The sequence below is a fragment of the Myotis myotis genome, unplaced genomic scaffold, assembly GCF_014108235.1.
Source record: "Myotis myotis isolate mMyoMyo1 unplaced genomic scaffold, mMyoMyo1.p scaffold_m19_p_1, whole genome shotgun sequence".
Classification (NCBI taxonomy): domain Eukaryota; kingdom Metazoa; phylum Chordata; class Mammalia; order Chiroptera; family Vespertilionidae; genus Myotis; species Myotis myotis.
The window spans coordinates 181,040,843-181,058,876 of record NW_023416313.1 but is presented as its reverse complement, the minus strand read 5'-3'; the positions used below and the strand labels follow the sequence as shown (position 1 = coordinate 181,058,876).

At 42.7% G+C, this 18,034-nt stretch overlaps 1 protein-coding gene across 4 annotated transcripts in view; it reads left to right on the top strand.

The window, feature by feature from the left end:
* The window catches only part of MEGF11 (multiple EGF like domains 11), a 233,210-nt gene extending 221,144 nt beyond the window's left edge, over positions 1-12,066 (top strand). Inside the window, exons 21-25 of one of the 4 annotated variants that reach the window (XM_036305423.1) lie at positions 1,071-1,137; positions 1,765-1,866; positions 4,366-4,422; positions 10,869-11,075; positions 11,769-12,066. In XM_036305423.1, coding sequence (XP_036161316.1) covers positions 1,071-1,137; positions 1,765-1,866; positions 4,366-4,422; positions 10,869-11,075; positions 11,769-11,929 — 594 coding nt within the window. In that variant the 3' untranslated portion in view covers positions 11,930-12,066. Of the gene's footprint in view, positions 1-1,070; positions 1,138-1,764; positions 1,867-4,365; positions 4,497-10,868; positions 11,130-11,768 lie in introns of those variants that run through there. The other 3 variants (XM_036305400.1, XM_036305416.1, XM_036305408.1) reach the window with 3 other exon arrangements.
* The last annotated feature ends 5,968 nt before the right edge of the window (positions 12,067-18,034 follow it).

The window sequence follows — 18,034 nt, the reverse complement described above, 5'->3', positions numbered from 1 at the left end:
GTGCTGCACACAGGATGCCTTGAGGCCTATATGCAAGACTGTGGCCATCAGCCCCATACACAGCCCTATAGCTCAGATCCCCATTCCCAGCTTCAGCTTTAGGCTTATCCGAGGAACTGAAAGCTCAGGGAAAGGAATTGCATTTCCCAGGAGGAGGCCCTTGATTAACTAGAGCCACATTATCAAGGCTGCAGCAGGTAAGAGACAGAGGATGCCAGGGATGACAAGGTTCTTTGTGGCTATGTCATTCTCAGTCTCATTCTAATAGAAAAGTGTCAGCCACTTTCAGTAAGGTGCTGGAGTTCCTGCAGAGCAGCCCACTTATTAACTCTCTGGCTCACCTTACCCCAGGGTCCACAGTGGCTCTGTGTGGTCCAAGACCCCTCAGCCTGGCAGATAAGACATAGGTAGCAAAAGCAGGCACCTGTGATGAAATAATACGCATATGGGTCCCAGAGCTGAGACCCTCTGAATTGTAGACCCAGCTCTGCCACAGACTCCTTGTGTAACCAAGTGCAGGACCCACAAGCAGGACCTGTAAAATGAGGATAACCATCTTTGCCTCATACGGCTCTGAAAATGCAGGAAGAGGAAAGATTACACCATAAGGACATCGTACTCTGAAGCTTTCCCTTGGTTATATGAAAGGGAGACTCTCACACTCAGTCCCACCTAGTGGCCGAGGTGCCAGTGATGTTGCAGGAGGCCTCAGCACCATCCTGTGGGGAGATAGCCTCATGTTGCAGGTAAAGAGTGCCAGAGCACACCTACTTCCCCTGTCAGGATCAGCTTGCTTCAGGCAGGTTCTCTGCCCTTGGGAGGACCTTCCCCTGCCCTCCTTTTCCCCAAAGACCTGGAAACCCTACAGCTTCAGCCAGACAGCTTAAATGGGTGTATGCTCTGCTCTGCTGCCATCAGCCACACCAAGGTGGCTTCTCACAGAACACCTAGCTCTCCCTTTCCCTCAACACTAGGACATAGGTGGGTGCACAAGGCTGGGAAGAGTGAAGTCTGGGCAGGGGGCACCTCTAGGCACTAGGTATTAACCGGCTCTCCTACTTTCCAAACAGCTCAGTAACAAGTCCCTTGACAGAGACACAGCAGGCTGGACCCCTTACAGCTATGTGAACGTGTTAGGTCAGTAGTGGTTTGACTATGGTCCCTTGCCATCATGTCCTACCTTGTTCTCCTTCTCTGCACTGAGGGGGGCCCTGTCCTAGCTCTAAGAGAGAAGGTTAGGAGATGTATTCTGAGCATGATTTCCCCCAGGGAGAAGGGGGGTGGGGAGGAACCCCAAGTGCCTGTTTCTGACTTATAAGCAAATGAAGCCCAGGACCCTCTTCATTCCTATATTAGGGGGTAGGGAGAGGGTGGCTGTGACCCAGGGAAAGAGATGACTAGAGCCCCAGGTATGGAGATTCCAGATGGAGGCCAAAGATGCACTCACCATCTAGAAAAGGAACCCCTGTCTGACCCAGGCCCTAACAAGGTACCCCTTTCAAGGGTTTTTTCCACTGTTCTAGTGGACACCAATTCCTGTAAGGGGTGGGATGGAGGTAGGGGTAGAGGGGGTGGAGAAGCAAGGCCAATGGCCTCAGCTCTACCAAATCCCCAAGGCCCTGCTGGCCCCAGCCCCTTTGGATGCTACACATAGGGGCCCTAATTCCTTCCAGCTTGCCCTACCATGACCTCAGACCCCATCACCTTCCCTGCCAAACCAGGGCCCTGGGAATAATGGCTCCTCCCTGTCATTCCTCTCACTAGACTCCCATTTCCAGATCAGTGCCCTGGAGGCCAGGTACCCGCCAGAGGACTTCTACATTGAACTTAGACACCTCAGCCACCCCGCTGAGCCACACTCACCAGGTTAGACAACCCCAGCCCTACCCTCTATCCCTAAGACTCTCATACCAGTCCAGACTCAGCACTGGCCCTACCTCCCACTCCTGCCCCTCGCTTGACCCATCCCCATTCATCCAAGAACTCTCCCCATTGAAACCCCCCTCCCTCCAAACATGATTAGTCTACAATCCCAATTCCCTAACAAATGAGACCTGCCTGCTCCCATCATGGTCAGTGGATGTGGACAAACTATGACTGGTATTAGAGGAAGGGGACACAACATAATTGTAATCCCTGCAGTCCACAGAATACAACCCAAAACCATTGAGAAATGACCTGAGGATGGCAACATCTTTGGGGTTATCTGGGTCATCTGAGTGTGGATGGCAAACAGAAGGCTCTTTCACCCAAAGCCCAATGTCCCCCAGACCTACCAGTGGCCTAGGCTAAGCTCTCCCAGATACTAGGGTAGGGGTGTCCCGTAGGGATCAGAGAAGCTGGGGCAGGATGTGTCAACAAACATCCTCTGTGCTTATGTATTAGGTTTAAATTTGGTAGCCTGGCAAATATGCAGAAAGGATACTTGGAAAGTCAGTCCTGCAATGAAGATTGTGGGTAGAAGTTACAGGAGGTATCATAGGAGCAAGAGCTATGAATGAACAGAGAATGTGGGCTTCCTACAAGTGCCCCTTTAGGGCAGGACCTCAGCACACTGGACAACCTTGGCCTGAGCTCAAGCTCTAGCTGGTTTCTAGAGCTCAAGGGAAACAGCTCTATCAACCCCTGCAGGTCTTTGGACCCGATACCACTAAATGAAGATTCCCATTCATCTGCTGATTAAGTAGGCATGGGCTGCAGAGACCCTAGACCTGTACCCAGGAGGCTGTATTCTTGGCTATGGGGCTCATGGGCAGTGTCCAGGGCATTTAGTAACCCCACCAATTACATCCCCCCCCCCCCCACACACACACATACACTACCACCCCCCTGTATCTTTTTCCACATTGGAGCATCCTCTGGGCTCAGCCCAGATTTTTCCCTGCTCTGAGATCTCAATCTTCAACCAGTGTAGCCAGAGCCACCACTTAGTCATTTTGGGGTTTTTATCCAACCAGGCTGGTGGCCAATGGGAGAGAATACTTGGAGAGGTCTAGTTGCAACTCAACCTCTCACTTGTTGGTGTGGTCGCAGACAAGTCACTGCCCCTCTTTGGGCCTCTATTTCCTGTTATATGAAAAGGGGAAAAGTGAATAGCCTAGCCTCCGTCCCTCAGGGAGGGCAAAGGAAACCCTTGTCTGGTGTAAAGTGCTGACCTAAATGCCAGGGATACAGACTATTGCAGTCATGTTTCTGAAGGGCACAGATACTTACTGGCCAGTAGAAGAATAGCAAACCTGAGAAAACCTTAGACCTGGTTCTGCCCTATCACTCAGTAATGTATGGAAGGCCGGCAGACAAGAGTAGACTCCTATAAATTCAACTTGGGAACTCTATGTGGAGGAGATATGGGGAGTATCTAAACAGCAACAGGTTGGTTTGTCAGTATCAGAAACTAATGAGTCCAGAGGAGCCAAACTGTAAGCACTTGTTGCATGTCTTGCCTAGTATTGTGTCTTCAATCAAAAGCTGGGGGTGGGGGTAGGGTGTGGAAATGGCCCCGACTTTGAGCCAGTGTCATTACTGCTCCAACCTAAAAATGCCAGACAATTTCTTTTCTGGGATCAACAGCTGCAAAGAACCTGAGCTTGGTCCCTGAATGCCCTGTATGGCTTGAGCTCAGGACCATGCACTGAAGGAGCCTAGGAGAAATTGTGACAACTGAAAGGGAGGAAAGAAATCCTTGGGATTGAAAAACACCGATAATACTTTTCAGAGACAGCTCTCAATTAGGTGTAAATGGTCCACCCAAAAAGGAAGGAATAACTAAGAAAGCTGACTGTGGATGGGGAATGAGTGTATATCCCATAAAGATGACCTCAGTCACCTGTCCACCTCCCTCTCTGGGTCCCCTCAGTCAAGCTTCTGATCCAGAAGAGGAGAGGCAGGACCAGAGCTGAGAGGTAAGAAACAGTCTTCCACCCTGTTCTAAAATCCAAAAGAACTAGGATTTGGAACAACAAGCACCCTTCCCAAGCTAAAAAATGGTTCTGATTCATTCCTTATCATATACTTTTGGAGCCTAGAACTTCACCTATAGTGACTGTAGGTGGCATCAGAACTGTCTTTGATCGCCTCCTGTAAAACATTCCTCTCAGAATGAAGGTTAAAGAGGAGGAATGCTGAATATGCCAGGGGGCGCTGTAGCTCACCATTAATGCTTATGAGCCTTTTAAGAATTACTATATGGCCAAAAAGATTTAGAGTAAAAGTAAACCCAGAACAATTTTCTAGCATTAAAGAACTATTTACTTTCTGGGTAGGGGAGAAAGAGAAAAAGGCAAACAAAATATTGAAACCTATACATGCAGTCCAAGTAAACCTCACACACACCCATATTTTTCTTCCCTTATACTCTTTTTGCAGGTGCTTGTGAAATGGATAGACGTCAAAACACATACATTATGGACAAAGGCTTCAAAGGTAGAGTATCCAATCCTGACGTCCCATTAGAAAGGGCTTAGCAAGATAAAGAGTACAGATCTGAAATGGCCAGAAATTCTACCAGAGAGAACTGCGCACCTGTTCCCCCCAAGCCCCTTAAAAGTTTAAAGACCACAGGACCTGGGGCTGCTGGGTAGCTCCGCCCAGGAGGAGCAACCATAATAATAAATTCATCTTTCAATCTCAGTTGCACCTGCTTAGCAAATGCTGTGGGTTTTTTATAGATGCCTAATAAATGTCTTTGGAAATGTAGAACATCATTATCCAACCAATTAGTACGAGTTAAACTGATTAAAAATCTGAAATAAAGTCAATCTACCTGCCCTAGAGGCCTCCTGTCATTGTACTGGTAAGGAACGCCACCCTGCCACCTGCTGGCTTTCTGCGGCACAAGGAAATGAAAATGATACCCTAATGATGAATGGCACTCCACCCTCGAGAAATCTCTGCCCCAAGAGCAGGGACACCAGGACTAATCCCAACACATGGGAACTCAAGTCGGGTCGTCCTTCTAGGAAGTCTCTGAGTAAAGCCATGATGAAAGGTCAGGTCCTGTTCCTGGGCTTAGGCTGAGGTTTAAATGACAGAAGGTGTGAAATAGGTGGCTTTGGAACCATGTCACTTGCTATTCTGTTACTTATTAACTGAGACCTTAGACTGTGAGCTCCCCAAGGCCCAGTTTCCTCATCCACAGGGTTGAGATAATTATGCCTTTCGTCCTGTTGTCTAGCAAGGCTGTCATAGTATTCAATAAAATCTCAGATGGGAAGTGTTTTTGCATATTGTAAAGGACTGTACTACTGTAACAAGGCTGTCCTTTTGTCTCTGAGGTCTATTTAAGAGTCTCAGCCAAATCAAGTTAGAGATGACTGACAGCAGAGGTCCCAATGGATATCGTAAATCTAGCTGTGCACTAGAATCACCTGAAAAGCTTGCTAAAACTACAGATGTTCATACCCCATCTCCGCAAGATTGTGATGCTGTAGACCTAAAGTGGGGCCCTGGGATCTGCATTGGCACAGAGCATCTCAGGGTATTCCTATGCAGCAATGACCCAACTAACACTTAGAAACCACTGATTTAGACTGACCCAGATTTCCTGGATTACTGTTCTGGTTTATCCAACTCGACCTTAGACACACCCAAAGACACAACCATTTCCTAAGGAAGGAGAGCTAGTCATCTATAGCCCTTGGTAAGGTAGCTATTAGAAATGGGGTGAGCTAAGGGTGGGTGGTGGTGGTGGTGAGAAGTGCGCTCTGAGCAAGAGACAGGAAGGGCAAGTCTCCATCAGCATGTTAGAGTGCACACTGCTCAAGAGAATCATCTGGAGACAGGAGGTCATCCCTAGGCTCCTGGCCAGCTAGCGAACACTCCCTTGGGAGCATTATTCTGGCAATTTTCTGTGAGTTTTGACTTAAACTATCCCAATGAAGGCAAGCACCATTACAGCAGCTTTCCCTTTTAATACAGAAAAGACAGCTCTACTGCTTTAGCACTGTGAACTGAGACCTGTTTCTTTCTCAAATAGGCATGAGGTTTGGACAGAAATATTATTAAGGGCCTTTCCAGCTCTAAGAATATGCGTTACTGAATCGTAAATACGCTCAAGACAGGCCCAGACACCTCAACAAATGAGCACACAACTTTGCTATGCACTGTGTTGTCCTGCCCATTGTGATTAGAGCTACTTTCAGACTTGCAACCATGAATATAAAACAACGCTAAGGAGAGCACTGTCTCTGCTTCAGTGTCATTCATTCCTGTTTTGTGGTCATATATCTGAGCCTCTGAGTGCAGATTTTGTTTCACCACTGTGGCTACAATCGTCCTTTAACTTAGAGAGAAAAGAGGGCTGTGTAGGCAAATGTACCAGCATGTGTTGGGGACCAACATATCTGAACAAGAGAATTCAAAGAGGAAAATGGAATGTCCCACTTCAAAACTTTACAGAAGTACTTATCAAAGACATGGAACAAACCCACAATAACTGGCTGACCTCCTAAATAAATACTTACTAAACTAGTTTGTACCAGGAATGAACTTATTTCCTAAACCTACTGGACCAAACAATTAAGAGTGAAGAGTCTTTAAGTATTCTCTGCACTCACCCTTTGCACAATGATTTGGCAACAAACAACCTCATGTTCAATTCCTTGTCTATCAGGCATTTCAAACTGCTGTAGAAGAAATCTTCCCCAGTACCCTCCATCACCTTCATGATCCTGGATTCCACCGCTGCTGCCATTTTTCCCACCTTATGCCCTTTGGTAATCTAACCAAGTCTCTTCTTGGAGTTGCCTTGGGTTCCAAGGTAGTTAGGAGCCCACTGATATCCTGAAAACTTTTTTCAACTACTGTGGTTCTCCTGACTGATATCTTCCCTTTCCTCTCCCCATATCCTTGTCTCTCAATCCAGAGAAGATGCTAACTTCAGGCCCAGAAAAAGGCAGTGTGGCCTTCTAATAATAGTAGTCAGCTAAGATGGGATCTAAGGTTTTCCCCAACAGTAAAATATTGGCCTTAGCTAGATGTTATTTGAACCTAAAGCCCTGGTAAATTCAGATCCCACTTACAAGGTGGCCTTGGAAAGTCACTTCCCCTTCTGGTTTGCTGCTCCCTTTTACAAATTAAGATGTCTACATTAGATTTTAGAGTTCCCTCTGCCTCCCATAGGATATGGCTGTGTGTGATTTTTAAGAGGTAGGAACTAGCTGAGAGCAAATGCTAGGGCATTATTGGGCTAACCCTTTAATATTGATACTAATTACAGGCCTTGGAGGAGTGACTGAGCTTGGGTAGCCTTGGTTGATGCTTCCCCTTTCTTAGTAAAATGCCCTGAAGTGCAGGGACTGGCCTTGGGGAGGGGCGGAAGGGTGGAACTCTAAAAGGATGAGGAAATATCTTAGAGCAGCTGGTTCTTCTTCCCCTTGTCCAGCCCTCTCTCCCTCATCTCCCTCCCTCTGGGCAGGCAGGTAGATGACTCAGCTGGAGAAGAGAGCAGCTTCCCGCTTGCCTAGATGTCCCCCAACTACCAGTTCCAGAATCCAGATTATTCCATAACTCAATGCCTTCCCCTACCACCTCACTTTACCTACACACACACACACACACACACACACACACACACACACACACACGCGCGCGCGCGTACACTCAACATTTCATCCTTTTCTTTACTGCTGACCTCTTTATGGAAAATATAGCTTCCCCCTGACACTAATCACCTCCCCCACAACCCCAACTTCTCTTTTATCCATTTAGGTGTGTCCCCTGCTGCAGATCAATTTATTCCCCCGAACTTGCAACAGCCATGACTTTTCTGGTGGAAATGAAAAGAGGGGCACTATTGCCTGGCTGGGGCTCTATTAGGCACTGAACTAGAGCTCCATGGCTCTCCCACTGCCAAGGCTCTCCTCACTGAGGCACACTGCCTTATCCCTGAATCAGTCAAGGGATATCCACAGAGCTTGGCCTTTCTCTTTCAGCAGGGCTTGGCCCTATAGATAAAAGGTGTTCCCTGAAGGTAAGGTGAAGCTGCTGCAGATATACTTTGCATTTAGTACAGATATCGGAGAAGAGCACAGGAGCACAAGGAAACTGATAGAAGAGAAAAACACCTTGATTGGGTATCAGAGAAGACAGGGGTTGAGTCTTAACTACTTACTAACATTAAGCAAACTTTATGAGTTTCAGTTTCCACGTTACTAGGAGTAGTAATACTAGTCCTTCCTGCCCAGCCTCCTTCACAGATATAACAAGTTTCAAATGACTAACCCGAAATACTAGTTTTAAGTGCCACACAAAGCGAGCTATCAATATTCCTTAAGTTCTAGAACAGTGGTCGCCAACCTTTCGAACCTCACGGACCACCAGTGGTTCTCGGACCACCAGTTGGCGACCGCTGATCCAAAGATTTCCTTAAACCAGTGGTCGCCAACCTTTTGGACCTCACGGACTATCGGTGGTCCACGGACCACACCGGTTGGCGAATGCTGTTCTAGAAAATATGCAACTGAGGCAGCTGCCAAACAAAGTAAATGGGATGTATTTGGGAGGACAGGAGGGGTGAGCTGTTAGGACTTCTCTCAGGAGACAGCCCTTCTTTAAGCAATTCCAATCCTCAGCTTCCAAACAAGCCACTGAGGCACACTGCCTTACTCCCTGGCTGGTAAGTTCAGAACACCCAAAGTGGGATCAATGAGCCATACTACCAGGGTTCCTGGATTTAGCCCCACTCCCAGTTGGAAGAAACAAAGTACTCACTAGAAGCAGGTCGTGGTACAGGACCCATAGGTACCCCTTCCCCATTGAGCCTCAACAGCAGCTGGGACAAGCAGCCTCCCTTTAGTCCTTGCTGGGGCTGGCTGGGCCTGCTCAAGAATGTTTTCTCCATCTGTCTAGGGTTTTATGCTAGAAAGAGGCCATAATCTAAGATGGAGCCAAGACAATATCCCTCTCCACTGTGGGCTAAGTTGTGATGGAAAAGTGCTCTGAGCCTGGTTCTAGAGCTTGCTTTGCTACTGATTAGCAGTATGACCCTAGAGAAGTCACTTCCCCATATGAAGCCTCAATTTCCTCATAAGCAATGGGGGGAGTGGCAAGAATCATATTATTGCTCTACCTACACCACAGGGTGTTATGAACACTTGAAGGAACTAATAGGTCAATGTACTTTTGTACAAGATTGAAGAAATGCTACCTGCTGAAACAGACATCAACTCTACCCCAACAGAAAAGTAAATCCCCTCACAATCACCATTAGGGAAGAAAAGACTATTTGTGGTAACATATACCTCAACTACTTCAGCCACATGGCATGTTCTATTCTGTTCTCACTGTACAAAGGTTCATCTAGTCACCCCTAGAGTTACAAGATCACTTTCCCTTTACATTTCCATCAATTTCACAAGTTGGAAGCAGAAAGCAGAGATAAATAGCAACCCAAATGTAATTTGTGATAGTTCTAGAGAAGGATCATCCAAGAATATCACCACCTGCTACCACTTGTAGAAATTTAGAATTGAAAGGCGATTTGACTTTCAAGCCCCTCCAACTCAGTGCTTGTTTCTAGACGCGCCTTCCCCCTCCCCCCACCCCCAAGGCTGGCAGAGCCTCAGACAGATGAGGACCAGAACTGCCAGGTCACAGAGAGTAAGAGTAATAAAGCCCTGATCACTTGGGACAATCTACAAGAGGCAGTGATCACCTCCAAAAGGGGAATGAGGTAGAGACTGAAGGAAGGGCTCCCCTTTCCTCGTGTAACTCCATCACAAAGTGAACTTTCTCTAGTGGAGCTAGTTACCTGGCTTTTTATTGGGAAACTAGTTTGTATCTCTTCACCCTAACATTCCTTGAAGTATGGAGGATGATGCATGCCTGAGGGGTGGCAGGAGAGGAAGCATGAGTTCCTCTAGTATCAGAGAAAATTATTATTAAAATAGGTTTCATTTAGCATTCACAAGAACTGAGGTAAATGACCCCAGAGCAGGGGTCCTCAAACTTTTTAAACAGGGGGCCAGTTCACTGTCCCTTAGACCGTTGGAGGGCCAGACTATAGTTTAAAAAAAAACTATGAACAAATTCCTATGCACACTGCACATATCTTATTTTGGAAAAAAAAAAAAAACAAAAACAAAAAAAACCGGGAACAAATACAATATTTGTATTTGCATGTGGCCCACGGGCCTTAGCTTGAGGACCCCTGCCCCAGAGAATACATTGCAGACTTGCGAGAAAATAGGAACTTTCCAAAGGCTAGCTGAAGACCCAGGTGTTTCTGAGACCTCTATTACACTTCTATCTGCCCCACCTCTGATCACAAGCTTCTCAGAGAACAGGGATGCAGCCAATTTGCTGCTGAAAGGATACCAAATTGCTAGCACCTGTGCCAAAACACACACACACACACACACACACACACACCTTCTTCTGAACCTAAGCATCTTAATCATCAGAACAAATTCAGAAAGAATGGTATTACAGAAAACACACAGCCAAGGAGTCCCAAGGCATAGATTTAAGTCTTGGCACTGCCACTTATGAGCTGTGTGACCTTAGCCAAGACATAGCTCTCTGGGCCTTCATCCTATAAAATGCAAACTATCAACTATCCTTGCAGGATTTTGTAAACATTAAATAATAGATGTGAAAGTACATTATGAGTATCTTAATCTCTCTGGTGCTATACCTGACTACTAAAAACAAAAATGTTCCTATCCCTCCAAAAACATAAGTTTTTTTTAGGAAAAGAACTCTGCCTACTTATTAAGTATGCTGAATGCTTTCCTAAGTAAATCTTAAACTGTCACAGGCTTTTACAGCTCCAGGATCCCGAAAGCACATGAACTTGACTGCAGTCTGTTTCTGGTATTTAAACTGTCTTATGTTCTTGCTTATACTAAGAAATCTCTCTTGCCTTGCAGATTACATGAAAGAATCCGTGTGCAGTTCTAGCACTTGTTCCTTGAACAGCAGTGAAAACCCTTACGCCACAATTAAGGACCCACCCATCCTCACCTGCAAGCTTCCAGAAAGCAGCTATGTAGAAATGAAGTCGCCTGTGCACAGGGGGTCTCCGTACACAGATGTGCCATCCTTGTCGACATCTAATAAAAATATATATGAAGTTGGTAGGTGTCTCAAATAAGTAACTTAGCAAAATCAGGGCAATAGTGCAGCATCTGAAATAAAAACAACCCCTCTCTACTCACCCTGTCTTGAAAACACACTTTTTTTTTATTGCTTTTTAAGGAATCCAAGGCAAACTGCCTTCCCCAGGACTACCCTCCTCTCTCATGCAGAAAATCAAATTCTTGTGCCAACTCTGCTTTAAAAAAAGAAACATACCAGGACTAGTATGATGCAGAAATACTGGGGGTGGGGAGTGGGTACACACACATACACCTCAACTGATTGTTGATACAAATCCCAGTTTAAAAAAGAAAACAATCAGAACAGAATATTTATTAACTTTCTAAATCACCACCTTCTATTTTCTCCCAGTTTAACCCATGTTCCTGGGCTCAGTGCTAAGAATAGCAGTGAAAACCTTACACCACAGTTAAGGACCCACCCATTCTAAATATTCTAAATATTTAAGACATTCTAAATCTCTTTGGTTTTGACCAAGCTTTGGATGGGATTCTGACAGCACACTCACTTATGTTTTCCATCTCTTAGCATTAGTCCTAACCCTCATATTTATCACAGATTTATAAATCCCTGGCTTCTCTCACCACCCAGTTAAATAGAACTCTCTTCCCCCCAACATGACAACCAAAGCTAATCTGTTCTCTGAACTCATTTTTCACTATATTCCTTAGAGCCCACAGTCAGTGTGGTCCAAGAAGGCCGTGGTCCCAACTCCAGCTATATCCAGAATCCATACGACCTACCTAGGAACAGCCATATTCCTGGTCATTATGACCTCCTCCCAGAAAGACTGAGTCCTGCCAATGAGCCCTCCCAGGACAAGCAGTCTTAAGAGGGATAAGCTTCTCTCTTGCAATGTGCTCTACTGAATATTCTCTGACTCTGAAAGAAGACAATCCCCTGACCTGAAATAATGGTACAGACTGACTTCAGCTGCGTGTTAGTTATTACTTTCACCTGGAACTAAAGAAGAGCTTCCAAGTGGGACTGGGGTAATTGCTCAAAAGGTCTGTTTGCAAAGGTAAATCTTATCACCCACCCAACCCCCAACTCCAAAAGACCTGGATTACATGATCTTTTAAAACATTTAAGATACAGCTACTCATCAACATCAGCTAAATATAGCTAACTATATTTATTTATATATTTAATTATCTGAAACATGATGCTTAAAGAGCATGTAGAATAGGTTTTATAAACCTTCCTAGGAGGAAAGAGGGACTGGGTAGGGGAGAGGATTAATTTAAAATACCTAAAATGTACTAGTATATGTACTTTTGGTTGCTGTTACCATCAACATCTGTTTGATTACCTAAGATAATTAGTACATAGACAAAAACTGTGCTAATATCAATCCTAAAGTACCTGTACATATATGTCTGGTCTATCAAATTACAATGGCCAAGATTACAGATTATTATGTAGTCTAATGCTAACAACTTCAATTTTTTAAAATAAGATTTAAATAAATACAAATTATGTGTAGCACTGAACCTGGCTTAACATCTCAGATGAGAAATTAGAATCCATTCTTCTCTTATTAGCACCAAGTTTATCAGGATGCTCAAGAACCTGCATTTTGCTATCTAAAATAGTATTATCTTCCGTGGTAATAGATGAAGCCTTTCTCTAAGAGTCAATTTCGGTTTAAAGAACATTTTAAGAATGAACCAGAGTTTGTGAGTTCAGCTATATGCAACCAATAAAACTGAAAGCTAAAATAATAATAATACATAAATACAAATTAACTTTCCCTCTTCTGCCCCTGCTGGTAGTAGAAGAAAAATGTTTTCAAAGCTCAATAGTCTCTTTCAGTCTACAACAGTATTTCCGGCCAGTTTTGACCAAATCTTGCCAATTCAAAGTTCCAGAACATTGCCAACTCAGCCCTGGCCTTGTCGTATCTCCTTGGTCGCCCAACACCTGAGTCATTCCATGGGAAATAAAACTGTGATGCTTTAAGCAAGCAGTCACAGGCTGGTAAGAATTAAGTATCCCTAAAAATGGCTATTTAGCCTCTCATCAAGTTTATTTGGTTGGCATTTCTTGACTCGGAAGAGTACTTGCTTTCAAGCATTTCTTCATAAATCTAGAGCTGGATATAATATGGAACTAGAAGTGTAGAGCAGGGATGGGGAACCCTTTTTCTGCCAAGGGCCATTTAGATAATTATAACATCATTTGCAGGCCATACAAAATTATCAACTTAAAATTAGCCTGTTATATTTGGTCAAACATTTAATTAACTCACCACTAATGCCTGGGCAGGGCCAGAACAAATGATTTCTCAGACCTTATACAGCCCACAAATCAGACATTCCCCACCCCTGGTATAGAGGAAATTAAAAGAGGATATATCAAGTTAAAATTGCTTAAAGTACATTATGCTTTCTGATGGAATTAAATTGAAATGATGAAAGAATGGACTATAATCAGCTGTTGTAACGATGTAAAAACTTTATAGTAAACAGCACATAAGGACATGAAGAACTTTTACTTTCTACCTTAAACCCACCACCTGCTGAGATGGCCAAAACTGAATTACAATGAGCTAATGCTCCAGGTCCCAGTATTCAGACATATCTATACCTTCCATTACTAATGAACATAGGTAAATAGGCTCAGATGAGTCTAAATGGAGTCAGCCCCCAGGCCTTAAAGAGGACCTCCTCACAAGAATGAAAGACTGAAAGGGCAAACCATGAAAACTAATGGGTACCCCCATACCACTCCATTCTCTGATAACAGTTCTGCCAGTAAAAATACTTCCAAAAGGTATACAGAAGAGAAGTACATGACTGCAAAGCTGGAATAGCTGCTACAGGAAGTGTGGGAGTTCTGAAGTCCTTGATACAAATTGGAAGTCTGCCATGAAACCCATTAGTTTGGCCAATAATCAGCAAAAGCAAGGACAAAAATGAATAACCCCTCTCCTCCACTTCACTCAAGGCGTAAGCAAATGTTGTTAGGGGGAAATAATCTAATACTTAACATGAATGCTGCATGTGTGCATGGGAGCAAGCAATCAGCAATAGCAAATTTACTTTCCAAAAAGTCTTATTAAATATAAATATTAGAAAATTACTTTGTAGACCCAAGTAAATATTTCTCATACATATGTAGAAAAAAAATATAGATAAGAGGCTTACCTCGGTATTTCAGGGCAGCAAGTGCTCAATTACCTTTGTGAAGCAAGAACTAAGAATCATGGTGAAGTCAGATCAGCAAGGAGAACTTCATCTCAAACCCAGGTTTTATCTTCTTCCCTTACCCTGCATGTACAGTAACTGCTGCCTGGCAAACTGCAAACAAGCACTATCACTCAAGTTCAAGTTTCACCTCTTTTTTGCCAACTGTCTTCTAGGCAAATTTCAGCAAGAGGTGGCATGGTGGAATTGCTAAAGCACTGGATCAAGAGATTTTTTTGCCTTCTTTGGGCTCTTTTTCCCCTGTGTGTAAAGAAAGGAAGAAGCAAATAGGGGTAAGGGAACCCTAAAACCCTTCAACTCTAGCATTCTGATTTTTAAGGAAATGTACCACAAATTAAATCAGGCCATACAGGAAAAGGGAAAGAAAGAGGGTGTGATTACTTGATGGTGACAACAGTTGTCTTCACAAACCTAAGAGTTACTGGTAAGAGACATTTCAATCTTATAGAGCAACTGTTAGGAACTTCTGTCTAGCACTGTCACAAGTAAGTTCATGGTCAACCTAAACATGTGCATTTTATTGACAACTTGGAAAGATATGTTCAAGTATTATACAGAAACTAAGTCTTCACTCAAAGTGATGTGCATATAATTCAAATGAATAAAGAAAACAATCATTGTACAACAGCATAAGTGAGACTGATATGGCAATACTTTTTTCAAGCAATGCAGACTTGTAATATATTTGTTCACTGTGCAGAGGGATCATACCTTGTACAAAATAAAATTAATTTCTCAAACTAATTTACAGGAATGCCTACTGTTGTGCTGCAAACCAAAAATGTGTCTAAAATCTACACCTCAGGTTTACCAGTAAAGGTAAAACTAACCTACATTTTGTGTGGTCACTTTAGACTGCTAGATGAGTGAAAATTACCTCCTGGGTGCTTGAACATAAAGTGAAAAAGTTCTATCAAATCTATAACAAGAGAGTCTCTTCCTTTACAGTAATGAATGGGAACTACATATTCTTAATTCATACCCAAAAATTACTGAAATAGCTCATAAACATTAGTATACTCAAATAGAGAATTTCTCATATTCACAAAGATGTGGACTCAGAGGCAACTATTACAGCTTGTGCTCAGCTTCAGAAGCACAAAGGTAGTTCTATGGCAGCAGTTGCCAACCTTTCGGACCGGGCGACTGCTGTTCTATGGAATGGGGATAAAGACAAATATAAGGGCCACCTAATTTGCATAAGAGCAATGAGTAGCTTTCCATTAGACGTTATCATCCAGTACTATACTCTGGATGCAACTATTTTAGGACCTTTTAAAACATAACCTTGTGACCTAACTAGTAAAGAAGCAGCAGGATTAATTTTATTATAAAATACAGATGCTAAAAAAACAGCTTATTGAATGTATTTAATGGTATAATTTTAAAATTTCACCTTCAGACTTTCAAAGGTTTGTACATACTTAAGTCAAATTAAAACATTTCAACTGGTCTGTTTACAAGGCTTATGTGATACTCAAAAAGTACTCCCATTTAATAAAATGTTTAACCAAGAATACATTTTTGCTAGTTTGAGATTAAAACTTGTTCAGAAAAGACCCTCCTCTCCTAACAATGAACAACTCTCAAGGGCTGGACCTTGACATCGTAATAAAAGATAAAACATAATCAAAAATTTTAAGGCTAAAAAGGGCATTTAGTGTTCAAGATTATGACTTAGGAGGCTCAGAATACCACCCAACACCATAAATACTGCAGGTTTTGTACTCAACAGAGAAGATTCAAGAATGATGGATACATGGGGACTCATTATACAATTTATAATTTTGTATAATTAAATATTATTTACATAATTATAATTTTTTATAATTTATAATTTAAAAAATTTTAACCTGAATGGTAATTGTCAAACTATAGCTCCCCAAGCTAAACTAAAATGAGGTGAGCCCCTTCACTCTTTAAGATGGTTCTTCCTTATCATCTAACACATGGTTAAAGGTGGGGGATAAATAGTAGGAATATAAATATGAACAAAGCACATTCATTCACTGTCCTTGTGGATCTTACAATATAGCAATTACAAAAGAGCAGGAGTAAATGGAGGACCAGGTGGTTAGTGGACTTGAAGAGCTAGAAAGACCCCGAGCAGTGGTCCAATCCAAACCCACATAAGGTAGATGCTCTGGTCTGTAGCTAGAGTTGTCAGAATCCCTCCTCGTTCCAGCTTCTGCCTCCCAAGCCATTGTATGGCCCAGGAGGTAACCCTCCAGAGCCTTGTGTAAGAGAAAACATGGGGACCTAAGATCTTACAAAGTGCTGTTATTTAGGCATCCACTTAAATGTAAACCTAGACCAGTAACAGATTCCTAACATCCTCCTCCAGAACTGCTTTCATATCAAAGATAGCCTACAGAAAAGTGTTGAATCCTGGGGCTTCCCAGACTGTCCTGTTTCAGGCATGACTTTCTATAATATTCTTAAGTCTATATGATGAAATGCTTTGACAGAGAGGCTAGTACAATATAGTCAGAAACCTCTTACAGATAAGGAACCATACCACTTCCCTATAGAGATCTGAGAAGATGGTATGCTGAGAGACTGTAAGTTCTCAGTAGGGGAATGGGTACTAAAAGCAGTAGTACACTTATTCATTGGGATGGGGATAATAAGATCTAAGATCTAATGCCATTAATATCATGTTCTTTAATAACTGGTTCTACTGAATAGCTAGTGCTGTGGATTGACCTACCTTCTTTTAGATTCCTATTAGAAATTTAAAAAAAAATTAAACACAGTATGTTTTTAAAAGTTCTCTCCCAGACATGAGTATCTTTTAAAGTGTATATTAAAAACCAGCAATTTTAATAGTAAAAGCCAAAAAACAAGCAGTTCTCAATTTACAGTTGACACAGCAGCCCATCAAGTGCTCCTCCCTGCATAGCGCATATGGTACTTTGATGCATACCATATTGTGAAATTGACAGTCATTTTGCAAATGTTCTGAAAGCTTTCATCTTATTTAATGGAGTTAAGATGAAAATAAAGATAACATTCTAATCAAGTTATGATGATAAAACCAAAATCATCAAGCAAAGTATATACTTCATTTTTACTTATCTATTAAATTTGAATTAAAATGAATTATTTGGCTCTAGTACATGAAGAGAGAGTTCATTCACAGAATTACTAAATTGGAGCTGGGATAAACCCCATAAATAATTTAATCTAGACCCCTCAATAACTGGAAGGTGAGGCTCAGAAATAAAACGACTAAAGAGCTGTGGCTAGAATCCACATCTCTGTCAACCAGTCCACTGCTCTATTATACTTTCTTTTAACTTACAGAATTTGCTTATTTTCTCCTACCTGCCTAGTATCAAGTTCCTTTCAAATAGTCTTTTTTTATCTTCCAATTCAATTTTCAGGGAAATAGATACTTCAATTAAAATTATCTCTCAGACTAATGGTTTTCCCTTACATAAGTTGTAGTGATAATAGCATTTGTATTGTTTTATCGTTTCCATCAGCTTCCTACAGTTTGGGAAAACACACCATTCTTTAAAACTTTAGAATGACAACTCTAGTTTATTTGGCACATTGTATATATAGGTGGTAGAAAAGGTGGCAGAAAAGAGATATGGCACCAGCACAGCCCCAATCAGGAGAAAAACATCAGCGCTGTTCTTTTCAGCTCTAGTCTGTTACGCTAACCCAATAAATGACGTGGTGGGAAAGGATCCTTTCATGGTCTTTGTTCATTTTTTTTC